At 42.2% G+C, this 13,123-nt stretch overlaps 1 protein-coding gene across 2 annotated transcripts in view; it reads right to left on the bottom strand.

Annotated features, from left to right (window-relative positions):
* The window catches only part of GOLGA7B (golgin A7 family member B), a 211,592-nt gene that overhangs the window by 22,238 nt on the left and 176,231 nt on the right, over positions 1-13,123 (bottom strand). For both annotated transcript variants that reach the window (XM_077258317.1, XM_077258316.1), the window contains exon 2: positions 1,706-1,831. In XM_077258317.1, coding sequence (XP_077114432.1) covers positions 1,706-1,831 — 126 coding nt within the window. The remainder of the gene's footprint in view (positions 1-1,705; positions 1,832-13,123) is intronic.

The following is a 13,123-nucleotide window of genomic DNA, read 5'->3' as shown; positions in this document are numbered from 1 at the left end:
CCGTTCCTTTGCTCTGCCAAAAATAATAGGACAATTTAATTGAAGTGTTTTTAAATGCGATCAAAAAAGTCCTTCTCTGGAGCAATTCCTGCCTACTGTATGTCTAACTTCATTCCAGTAATTAGAGCTAAGATGGCATAACTAGCAGTCTCTCTTTAGGCCCCCCATGGCTATTCTCCGCATTGAAGAAAGAGTCCCCTAAGAACCTTCTGCTCTATTGATTAATTACTAATCTCCATTCTGACAAGCAACGAAAGGACCCAAGACACTTCCGAGGAGGAACGGGAGGAGTGGAAACCTCTTAGAAGTCTCTTAAAATAGCACAGTTTGAGTAGAGGAAAGATATCTCATGACATATTCACAGTCATACTGGTATCTGGGCCATCACTAGTGATGTAGCATCACCAATAGAAATGAACGAATTGCTGAAAATTTGACTTCACCTGCTTTTTGCTGAAGATCAAATCTCCTTTAGTGAACTAGATAAAAGACAATAGAGGTGGAAATGCTAAAATGCCGATCCATATTTTAGTTTCCTTCACCAGATCTTCATAGTTTTGCCCATTCCTAATTACCAGTTGGTCATTGAAACCTAATATTATGTAGGCCCCCTCCGTTGTGCCGCCAAAACAGCTCTGACCCATGGAGCCCCTGAAGGTGCCTGTGAAATATGGCACCAAGACATTTGCAGCACATCCTTTAAGACAAGTCCTGCAATTTGTGAGGTGCAGGCTCCGTGGATCAGGACTTGTTTTTCTAGCACAACCCACAGATGATGGATCAGATTGAGATTTTCGGAATTCGGAGACCATTCAACACCTTGTCAAGTTCCACAATTACCCTTTCATCCCTTATGGCCACAACCATTATGAAATCCCACTCCTATAAAAGGGGTATACTTGGACTGTACAATATTTAGGCAGGTGGTGCGCCGATAACCACTGGCGAGCTACTTCTCCAGCGAGGTCCTGCAAACCACGGTCCGGTGACGAGGGCAGCTAACAGTCCTGAACTCTGCCCTGGCTCTTAGCCTGGCGTGCGGGGCTTAAGTGAACAGGGCTCCCGGGTCTTTCCTTATTACTGCGTTGGGCTCCGGCAGCGTCCTGGCATCGGATCAGCGCGGCCTGGCTGCACACCTCTCGGAGCCCGCTGCACACGCACCTTGCCTCGGTCACTGCTGACGGGAAATTGCATGACCCTGCATGCGCTTTTACTTATAACCGCGCCCCCAGCTTCCGGGTCAAAGCCCCGGTCCAGTCCAGTCCTTTTTGCCTTTCCCCGGGAAACAAGGGACGCAGCCTCAGTAGTTCCGGACCCCGCTCAATACAAGTACTTGCAGCCTGGTCTTCCTCCTTACAAAACATTGCACACTGGGAACAACTCACAAAACCTGCTATATGAAGACGCTCTGGCCCCGTCATCTAGATATCGCAATTCAGCGCTTGCCAAAGTCACTAAGATCTAGACTGTGGACTTCCTGCTTGATATATCCCACCCCTTGACAATGGCCATTGGTACATGGCACAAGATAACAGAGACCATGAACTCAATGGTTCTGGAGAACCCAAATATAAATGTTATATATAATGATTTTTTAAAAAAAAACAAAACACTACATTTTATATTCAAAACAAATAAAATAACAATGGAAATGTTCAATATTCAGGCTCCAAATCTGTGGAATTAGGTTATAAAATGGTCATACCCGACTGTCCAGCTCTGCTGGGAACTTGGTTTGGAACTGACACATGGTTCCTTCGCTGTAATCCCGTTGGATGAAGACTTTGGTGGCCAGCGAGGCACTTCTTCTCAGCTCTTGAAGATTATGCATCTGAGAAATATAAAAAAAAGGAAAAAAAATAAAAAAGTAAGAGCAGAAAGACTGAGCCAAATAATAAAATTCCAGCATCATATTTTCTTTTTAAAGATCATCTAACGAGTCTATTGAGAGGAGTGTGAATGTCTCAGTGGGATTCTGAATGTCATTTTAATATGTTGAAATATCTGGAAGAGCGGACATAATAAACAAACAGGAAGTGTGGAGTCCGATGTGCCACAATATACATTATATAATAGAGCAAGGACCAATTAAAATGTCTCCTGTTGACAACTGGATGGCTATGGTTATTGAAGAAATGCAAATTTCCCATTGGCTATGGTGTTAGTCATTCGTAAGAAGACTATAATATACACTATTATGTCATACGGGGAGATGCTTCCTGCCGTCAGCTCATGAGCCAAGTGAAGTTTAAAGTATGATGTGGACAAATTTACTAAATTCTTCCAAGTGGCTAAGTACCAAATGGATTTAATTCGGCAATGGCAAAAATTGAAGTGATGTTTTAATACAATTTTACAGGGTTTAAGGGGGTTTTCCATATTAACTATTGAATGGATAGGCGACAACTCGTACTAGAGATGATGAGTATGGACGTTTGTGACCCTTGGTCTCTCTTGGTTATATGACCACAGCCAATAGATGATAAATGGAGCAGCCGATCACACATGCACCCTACATTGTCTATGGCACTGATGAAGGTTGCTTATCACAGTGCTGCGCTCGACTATCCTCATATCTTCAATGCCATAACACATAGCGTAGAGAGGAAGGGAGCATGGACAAACTGATGTTCCAGTCAACTACTGCCGGCTGCATTTTCACAGCCACAGGAAAACCAGGAGAATCCCTTGTTCTGTTGACTGGTGGGGGTCCCAACTGTGGAAAGATGATTCATGTAGACCAAAATGGCCCTTAAATTGATATTTTACATCTTCGTGTTAACTAATACAATAATAAAATGATAGCATGAAGAAGCCAACTTATGACTCCCATATCAGTGACAGCCACAGGACCCTCCTAACAATGACTCCGAATACAGTACCTGCCATCGGATCCTCCTTAGGCCTCTTTCACACGTCAGTGCCTCCGGTACGTGTAGTGACAGTTTTCTCACATACCGGAGACACTGACACACGTAGACCCATTCAAATGAATGGGTCTATGCAGATGTCAGCGAGTTTTGACGGACTGTGTGCAAAACATGCAGACATGTCTGTTTTTACCCGGACACGGCCCACAAAACGTCCCGCACACAGAAAACACTGTATACTCTCCTCCGTGCACACAGACGGCCGAGGGGGAAGCAGCGCTACTGTAAGCCGCTGTTCCCCTGCGTGTGGTGCTTAACCTGGCTTTCATCCATTGTCCCCTGCTCTGCAGGCAAGCAGTGCGATCAGGGGAGAATCAATGAAAGAAAAAATTACGTGGAGGTCCCCCTTATATTTTACAACCAACCCGGCAAAACTCAAAGATGCTGGCTGCTATTCTCAGACTGGTAAGAGGCAATGGATATGCCCCCCCCCCCCACCTAGAAAAAAAAAAGCAGCCCGCAGCTGCCCAGAAAAGGCCTTCTAATAAGACCGGGGTCACACTTGCGAGTTCAATGCGAGAAACTTGCATGAGTCTCTTGCATCAAGTCCCGGCACTCGGGACCGGAGTTTGCGGCTGCATGTATTTCTATGCAGCTGCACGCTCCGGTCCCGAGTGCCGGGACTTGATGCGAGAGACTCATGCAAGTTTCTCGCATTAAACTCACAAGTGTGACCCCGGCCTAATAGTAACAGAGTGGAATCCAGTCAAATTAGATATATATGATTTATGTATCTTCCATTTATCATCCGTTTAGCATATGACGAGAGGTTGAAGAGGAGCGTGAGGCATGGCCTGAAAAGGGCCACGGGTATAAAAACACTCTTCGGCTTCTGCTTTCTGTGCCGCTCAGAACATCCTCAAAAGGTTGGTCATGCATGTCTTGCAGTGGGCTCTTATGTCCCACTAGATACCAGTGCGACAGTCCTGGATCAAAACAGATCTTATAAGATACAGGATTAGAAGCTGCAATACCATCATTGTTTATGTCCAGTATTAGTAAATCTGTGGCACCAGATATTATACCCTGGTGAAGTGATGTTTAAGGCTTCATCCATTGGTAATATATCAGTTTTAGATTTTCCATATCTAGATGTGTGTGTTATTCAGGAGCGATTTGCACGTTCAGGGTCATGAGTAGAGCACTCCGCTATCGATCCTATGTTAGTGACTCAGGCTATTAGTGTTGTGGGTAGCTCGCGAAGCTTTAGTGCAGTATGGCTAATGGCACTGTATCTGCGCTTTTACTAATGTCCTTTTGTAGGAAATGGAAACAAGAAAACCACAATCAATTAGTTTTATTCTCTCCAGTTGAATAAAGACGATTATACTGTTGTGGTGTGAGGACTGCTACAGTCAATTATCAGATCTATTTAAGCTTTTTTATTATTATTATTATTATTTTTATTATAATATTTATAGAACTCCATTGATTCCATGTGGTTGTACATGAGAAGGGGTTACATACAAGATACAAATATAAAATACGGTGAACAAACTAACGACAGACTGGCAGTGGTACAGAAAGGAGAGAGCCCTGCCCTTGTGGGCTAAAAGTCTACAGGATAATAGGGAAGGACACAGTAGTGTGAGGGGGATGCGGCATCTTCTCTTCTGTGGTGGTGAGGTGGCAGCAGGGTTATTGAAGGCAAGCCTTCAATAGAGGTGGGTTTTCAAGTTTCATCTGAAGGTTCCGATCGTGATGAATAGTTGGATGTCTCGGAGGCGATTGTGTGAGGAACATCAGTGTGTGGGGGGGGGGGGGGGGAGAAGGAGGTCTTGGCAGGACCGGAGGTTAAGTGTTGGAAAATTTGGGGAGATTATTTCGGAGATGTACGATTAGATAAATTATTGGTGACTTTGTAGGTCAACGTTAGCAGCTTGAACTGGATACGCTGGGGGAATTGGGAACCAATGAGGGGATTTGCAGTGTGGAGAAGCAGAGGAGTAGCATGGAGAGAGGTGGATTGGTCAGGCAGCAGAGTTAATGATGGACTGGGGAGGTGTGAGAGTGTTATCAATGAGGCGATAGAGGAGGATATCACAGTAGTCGAGGAGGGAGATAATGAGGGCTTGCACGAACATTTTAATAGATTTGGGGTTGCGCAAAGGACAGACTCCAGAAATGTTTTTGAGTTGGAGGTGGCATAAGGTAGCAAGAGCTTGGATGTGAAGTTTAATGGGTAGGACAGAGTCAAGAGTAACTCCAAGGCAACGGAGTTCTGGTAAAGAAGAAAGGATGGTGTTGCTAACTGTGATAGATCAAGTAGGGTGGTTAGGTGGGATGGAGGAAAAATGATGAGTTTTGTTTTGTCCACATTGAGATTTAGGAAGAGAGGATATGGCTGACAGGACCCTCTGGGATTCTGGACAGCAGACAGCCAAGTCTAGGCCAGAGAGGTAGATCTTTGTCAAAGTTATTTAGTCTGTTACAGTTATGGCTTGTTCACTATCATTGTTAGAAAAGGCCAGAAGATGCAAATTTCCCAGATTTATAACAACCCGGCCTCCTGTGACCTTGTGCCAAAAAACAGCAGCCATGGGTTCTTCTAAGCAGCTGCCTAGTCCTGTGAAAATGGTGGTGCCCACAAAGCAGAAGGGTATAAGAAGATAGCAAAGCGTTTACTTGCCACTGTATGTCTCACCCATCTCTGACAGCTGGTAAACCCGGCCCTGACACGCCCTATTAGCTCTCTTAGCAATATATGTGCTGGAGTCTGCATTCCTGGGCTTACATCACGGAGGCTACCAACTTTGATGATAAATATCTCACCTCGAGGACCTGTCTTGACAGCCATCTTACAGCGTTCATCCCTCTTCATGATACAGCAAAAATACAAAACCCCTACCATATCCATGGCAAACAAGGTAATAGCACTCGAAGGATAACTAGGGAAGGTAAGAGCCCTGAAAGTAGAATCGTTGGACAATACAACCTGACATTTATGACACATGCTTTCAATATGCTAGAAATGTTTCTCTTCTGAACTGTCCATTAAAATCCCTTGTGCCAATCCACACTTGATCTAGTCTTTACACTGCTGACATTTATGGGGATAGACGGCTTAGCAAAGAAGTTCTAATTAATTCATAGAGGAAGTAACTTTACTGTCACACACCATTTTATAATGCACAAATGAATGGCTGTGCCAGTAATTTCCTGGCCAGGGGGCAATCCTACCAGTCACAGGCTGGGTTTTATGGGAGGTCATCATTTTCACTATATACTAGAGTAATGTAATAAATGTATTGTTTAAAACAAGCAAGCAATTGCAGGTTCAATTAATAAAATGAAAATAAAAAAGTTTTGAAAAATAAAATTTTTAAACTAACCCACTTTTCCCTGTTTTAAAAATATATTGGGTATTTCCATATTACAAAGTAAAATTTATTAAAATATACGATTATTTAAACAATAAATGGTGGAAAGCAGAATCACAAAAAAAAAGAGGCCAGAATTCAAAACCACTCCTGCTTCTAAAAGTGCGCTAAAAAACATGTACCTCAAAATCTATCAATTATATATCGATTGCAGTTAGATTGATAGAAAAACTAAAAATAAAAAAAAGTTCTGGGTGTCACAAAATGGCATCACAGGCCAAATTTATTTTCTTACAAATTTCAGATTTTTTTTTCCACCGCTTAAATAAAAATATATACACACAAGTTGGTTACCGCGGTAACTGTACTGTCCTGGAGAATCATTTTACCAGATTATTTTTATGACACACTTAACTTTGTAAGAGCAAAATACACAAAAATATTTGGAATTGTGTTTTTTCCCGCTAGAATTTATTTTTTTTTTCCTGAGTTTTGGGACATTACGTGGTAAAAAAAAAAAAAAAAATGAATATGATTTAAAACAGCAGAAAAAAAAAAAAAAAAAGGTTTGGTCTCGAATGAGCGGTGTTCGCACTGGGATGCATTGAACCAGACACTATGCAGTACCCTTGTGTGAACAATGCCCTATGCAGGCCTTTATTGTGCACTTGTATACTGGGCAGTCACCCCCTCCAGGAGTGGGTAGGTGGAGAGTGGCTGTTGATCTGGTATTTTGCACCTTTGTTGCTAACATTTTGCTTTATGGGCTCGCTGCACCCTGTAGTGCATTTGTTCCAAGATCTGGGCAGGTAAGTGTTGCCCCCCTTTTTTTTCTGCTGTTTAAATCAAGTTTTTGGAGTCTTTAGTGGCTTTGCTATTTAGTTAAAAAAAAAAAAAAAAAAAAGTAAAAAAAAATGGCGCAATTCAAAACAAAATTTCGTCCAGCAGAAAACAAACGCGATATCTATTGAAGAAAAAAAATAAATAAAGTGATACTTGGAAGAAGTGGAGGAGAAAAATGAAAGCGTAAAAAGGAAAAATTGACAGTGCATGAAGGGATTAAAAACAAAATGGAATGCACATTTTTGTTAGACGGTATCTACCTTCGGTTATACATGGTATTACAGCTAGGACAGAATTAACACATTAATTAACGCATTTACTTAAAGTACATGATCTCTAACGTCATGTCCCTGCACATGTCTGGCATCCCGCTGGTTATTGCATGTGATAATCTTACTATTTATATTATGTGTTTTTGCCAAAGCTCCTCAGACCGAAATGCTAATTAGTAACTTGTGTTGAGCATCACCACTATTGCCGATGCCAAATCTGACAAAGTGAGCACATGTAAAAACTGGCCGGCTTCCTGGAGGACTGGTATGAAGTGAACAATTAGTAATACTGCGACAGAGTGATTAACCACATATTAGACTCATGTATGATAGAATATACAAGGCTTTTCTGGCAGATAGAGCAACGGGGGTTTCTAAGGTCGCTGAGACGGTTTATATATTGGCGCCACCCTGTCCACAATCATGTACGGAACAATGGAGGCAAATTATATTAATCATACACACAAGGCCTCGGGCCTTACTACAAAATTGTATTTGTTGCCCGTAGCAACCAATGAGAGCACAGCTTTCATTTAGCTAGAGCAGTTTATAAAATGAAAGCTGAGCTCTGATTGGTCGCTATGGGCAGTAAAGTCAGACATTCACTGTAATGCAGTTTTGATGAATAATTAGGCTGTGGGGGGCTGTCTACAGTCTCCATTGATTTGGGGAAAAAAAAGAGTCAGAATTTTGATGCAGTTTTTTTTTTTTCCTTTAACCAGAAATGGATGCAGCGTTAAAACAAAACAAAAAAATTCTAGGCCTCATTTATAACAACCGTTGAAGCTAAAAACTTTTATTTTTTTTGCCTTTAGCAACCATACAGGGCTCAGCTATCATTATTTCTACTGCAGTACATTTGTGATGTACACTGCTCAAAAAAACAAAGGGAACACTTAAACAGAACATAACTCCAAGTAAATCAAACTTCTGTGAAATCAAACTGTCCACTTAGGAAGCAACACTGATTGACAATCAATTTCACATGCTGTTGTGCGAATGGAATAGACAACAGATGGAAACTATTGGCAATTATCAAGACACACTCAATAAAGGAGTGGTTCTGCAGGTGGGGACCACAGACCACATCTCAGTACCAATGCTTTCTGGCTGATGTTTTGGTCACTTTTGAATGCTGGTTATGCTTTCACACTCGTGGTAGCATGAGATGAACGCTACAACCCACACAAGTTGCTCAGGTAATGCAGCTCATCCAGGATGGCACATCAATGCGAGCTGTGGCAAGAAGGTTTGCTGTGTCTGTCAGCATAGTGTCCAGAGGCTGGAGGTGCTACCAGCAGACAGGCCAGTACACCAGGAGACGTGGAGGGGGCCGTAGGAGGGCAACAACCCACCAGCAGCAGGACCGCTACTTCCACCTTTGTGCAAGGAGGAACAGGAGGAGCACTGCCAGAGCCCTGCAAAATGACCTCTAGTAGGCCACAAATGTGCATGTGTCTGCACAAACTGTTAGAAACTGACTCCATGAGGATGGTCCGAGTGCCCGGCATCCACAGATGGGGGTTGTGCTCACAGCCCAACACCATGCAGGACGCTTGGCATTTGCCACAGAACACCAGGATTGGCAAATTCGCCACTGGCGCCCTGTGCTCTTCACAGATGAAAGCAGGTTCACACTGAGCACATGTGACAGACGTGACAGAGTCCGGAGATGCCGTGGAGAGCGATCTGCTGCCTGCAACATCCTTCAGCATGACCAGTTTGACAGTGGGTCAGTAATGGTGTGGGGTGGCATTTCTTTGGAGGGCCGCACAGCCCTCCATGTGCTCGCCAGAGGTAGCCTTACTGCCATTAGGTACCGAGACGAGATCCCCAGAACCCTTGTGAGACCATATGCTGGTGCGGTTGGCCCTGGGTTCCTCCTAATGCAGGACAATGCTAGACCTCATGTGGCTGGAGTGTGTCAGCAGTTCCTGCAAGATGAAGGCATTGAAGCTATGGACTGGCCCGCCCATTCCCCAGACCTGAATCCAATTGAACACATCTGGGACATCATGTCTCGCACCATCCACCAACGTTACGTTGCACCACAGACTTTCCAGGAGTTGGCGGATACTTTAGTCCGGGTCTGGGAGGAGATCCCTCAGGAGACCATCCGCCGCCTCATCAGGAGCATGCCCAGGCAGGCCACACACACAACAGTTGGACCTGCCTGTAATTTGATTTTCCACTTTGATTTCGAGTATCATTCCAAATCCAGACCTCCATGGGATATTAATTTTGATTTACATTGATCATTTTTATGTTATATTATTCTCAACACATTCCACTATGTAATGAATAAAGATTTGCAACTGAAATATTTCATTCAGTGATATCTAGGATGTGGTATTTTAGCGTTCCCTTTATTTTTTTGAGTAGTGTATGTGTTTGTTTACTATGAAGTGAGCTCAGGAGTTGTATTATACACACAGATGTTGACTATTATACAGCCGGCACCTGAGAGTATCTGCTGTGATTGGAACTAACTCCAATGGTAACCAATTAACATTTTAGAGGATGCCGTCAATCGTGACAGTGACATTTAGGAGGTCAAAAATGAGAAAAGAGGGGAGAGGGCTTGATTCCAAAGCCCACTGTCTTCCCTGTAATGCGATCGCCAGGGGCCGATGGGTTATGTTATTACTAGTGATGAGCGCGCATGCTCGGGTGCTAACCAAGTGTCTTCAGCGCGCTCGAATAATGTGTTCCAAGACCCACGGCTGCATGTCTCGCGGCTGTTCAACAGCTGCAACACATGGAGGGATTACCTAACAAATAGGAAATCCCCGTTTGTATTGCTGCTGTCGAACAGCCACAAAACTTACAGCCACGGAGACTCGAACATATTATTCGAGCACGCCGAAGACACTGGATTAGCACCAGAGCATGCTTGGTAACACCTTATCCCAGAACGTTCGCTCGTCACTAGTTATGCCTATGAAAATAGTAAACCAGTGATTATACAATATACTTCTCAACTTCAGTAGAGCAGTATACTGTATAAGTGACTAATAATGTAAAAAATATATTGTTTAAAAAAAATTTATAAAATGAACATAAGTATTAAAGTTTTCAAAGAGCATTTTTCATGAAATGCAAATTGAAAAATTGAAATAAGAGACAAATAGATAAAAAAAATTACATACTTGGTATCAAAGTGCATATAATTGTCTGGGATAAATGTTTTACATTTTATTAATTCATACGGTAAACCACAAAAAAAAAAAAAAATTGAAGAATTGCTGATATTTGTCATGTCAGCTCCCCTGCCAAAATAAAAAGAGATGGAGTATGTATGAACCCTTTAAACGGTAAATAAAAATAAATTAAGCTATAGCTTACTATGCAAAGAAAAAAGATCTCACCATGCAACTCTAAAAAACAAAAAGTATTTCGCTGTGTTCCGGGACATATTGCGCCGGCGCATGCGCACTAATGGTTTTTGGCTTTGCCCACAGTTGGGCAAAGCATACTGCGCGTGCACAAGGCAAGATTGCTTTGCGCACGTGTTAACTAGGGAGGAAAGCGAATCAACGTCAAGTCAGTTTCGCGACCAGTGTGCGGCCAGCGGGAAAAAAGGGGTTAATAAAAGACAACCGCCCATATGACCCAAAAAAGGACCCGCCAAATTCAGGTGACAGGTTCCCTTTAATTTTTACCAACTATGGAAATTTCATATAGGTCATAAAAAGTTACCGTAACCTAAAAGTTGAAATGGCAAATTATGTAATGGACGTTCTTACCTAAATTAAGACTTCTTATATTTGTTTTGTTTTTTTTCATGCAGCTCTTTCCCCAACCAGACATTTTTGCAATTCTTCTTCTTCTAGGGAAGTCACATCTTAAAGGGGTTGTTTAGTTTTTGTTTTTTTTATTAAATGTATATGTCTTATTAGAGAAGTTTTTAGAAGGGATCCTCTGTTGAGGTTCCTCATCTCATGCTTAGAGTCTCTAACAAATTGCATCTTTCTCTTTGTTTGACCAGTCTTGCCCTGCGTCAATTTCTTGACGCAAAAAAAAGGACAGCCACTAGTGATAAATATGGATTTTTTCACCCAGATTTAATTACCTCTGTTCTCCTGAAGCAGGCGGTTTCCTTTTTCTCCGGTGTCTCTCCGTTCCGGAGATATGGCCCCCTCCTCCTTGCAGATACATTTAGTCCTGGCATCCAAGTGGGCTTGGTCATCCAGAAGACTTCCATAATATTGGAGGACCCTTTCCACTTGACTACCAAGACTGGATTAATAGACAGAGAAGAGCGGACCATATCTAAGGAATAGAGGAGTGCAGGGACAAAAATTATGCAAAAAGTAGGAGAACAGCAGCATCAAGTCACAGATTTTTTTTCCCTTTAAATAAATTTTTTTCCCCCCCACACAGACAGCCAAATGAGGACTAGCTTTTTGAAAACCAAGACAGTTTTTATTGGTACCATTTTGGGATATTTATGACTTTTTGATTCTTTGTATTCCAGTTTTTTGGGGATGGTAAGATAAACAAAAACAGCAATTCTGGCATTCTAGCATGAGGATACCCAATGGGATGATTTAATGGTATGGGTTGTTACAAATGATGCAAAGACAATATTGGGATTGGTTAGTTTAACACAAAAATCACAATCATATAGAGAACTTTCTAATAATTATTTTACCCCTGGTCCTGCAATGACGACAAGAGAGCATCAACTACATCTAGAGTAAAGATGAGGATTCTTTACTGTGCGAGCAGCGAGACTATGGATTCTTCATTGTAAGAGCAGTGAGATTATGGCACTATCTGCCAGAATATGTTGTGATGGTTGATACAGTAAACTAGTGCAAGAAGGGCCTGGATGCCTTTCTGTAAAATTTTATATTACAGGCTAAAAGGGTACTATGGATTTGTGTCTTCCTTTAACTTTAACGCTACAGTCTATTAAGCCATCATATTTTAGGACCATGGGTGGAAAAAAAGTGACACACATCAACAAAGGCAGAAGAGACAGATAAGACCCTGGCTGGATTTGAACCCAGGTCTTCATTGCTTTTCTCCTGAAAGTCCGCTGCCTGCAATATTTTGTGTAATGAGTACAACAGAACTGTTAATGACAATTCTAATGAGTTGCTGTTAACACTTCAGCCTTTCTTAGCAGAATAATGAGTCAGAGGAATGAACCAAAGCCCTTTCCACTTGCAATGTACAAGTCTCCGATGCACTGAATACACAGCCTCCCACTCATATCACCAAAATAGCACGATTTTCCCTTTACTCGCCATCACCCACATTATTTTATTTGCTGACTATATTCTGTGCTCTGAGAAAGACTCATTAATGCTAATAATACAGACAGTTTGGGTACGTAGTCTTAAAATGTTCTCTTTACATCCTTCTTTAAATGTAGAAAACTTATTTTTAAAGATCACATTAGGGAGTTTGGTCACTAATTTGGCACTTCCATCTATTAGCATGTTGATTTTAACGCAACACGCTTACCCACTGCTGGCCTTCCATGCTCATGGTCGCCATAGTCATCCTGATTGCTAAATGTGCCACCTGTCGGGGGATCTCTGGTGCTTCCTCTAGTTGCCTGAAAACCTACAGCTATAGATCTGGTCATGAAGTGAGGAGATTGAGCACTGGTAAGCGCTGGCCCTTTAAGGGGTCATCAGGACCCCTCAATGATCTAAGACCCTTCCCACATTGCTTCATGCCTAGACACAATGGTTTTGTTACTGCTTGAGTTAAAGTGTACTTTTCTCCTAATTTATCTACCATA

Source organism: Ranitomeya variabilis, chromosome 4 (genome assembly GCF_051348905.1).
Source record: "Ranitomeya variabilis isolate aRanVar5 chromosome 4, aRanVar5.hap1, whole genome shotgun sequence".
NCBI classification, from domain to species: Eukaryota; Metazoa; Chordata; class Amphibia; order Anura; family Dendrobatidae; genus Ranitomeya; species Ranitomeya variabilis.
The sequence above is the reverse complement of the archived record's forward strand: the minus strand, read 5'-3'. Positions and strand labels throughout refer to the sequence as shown.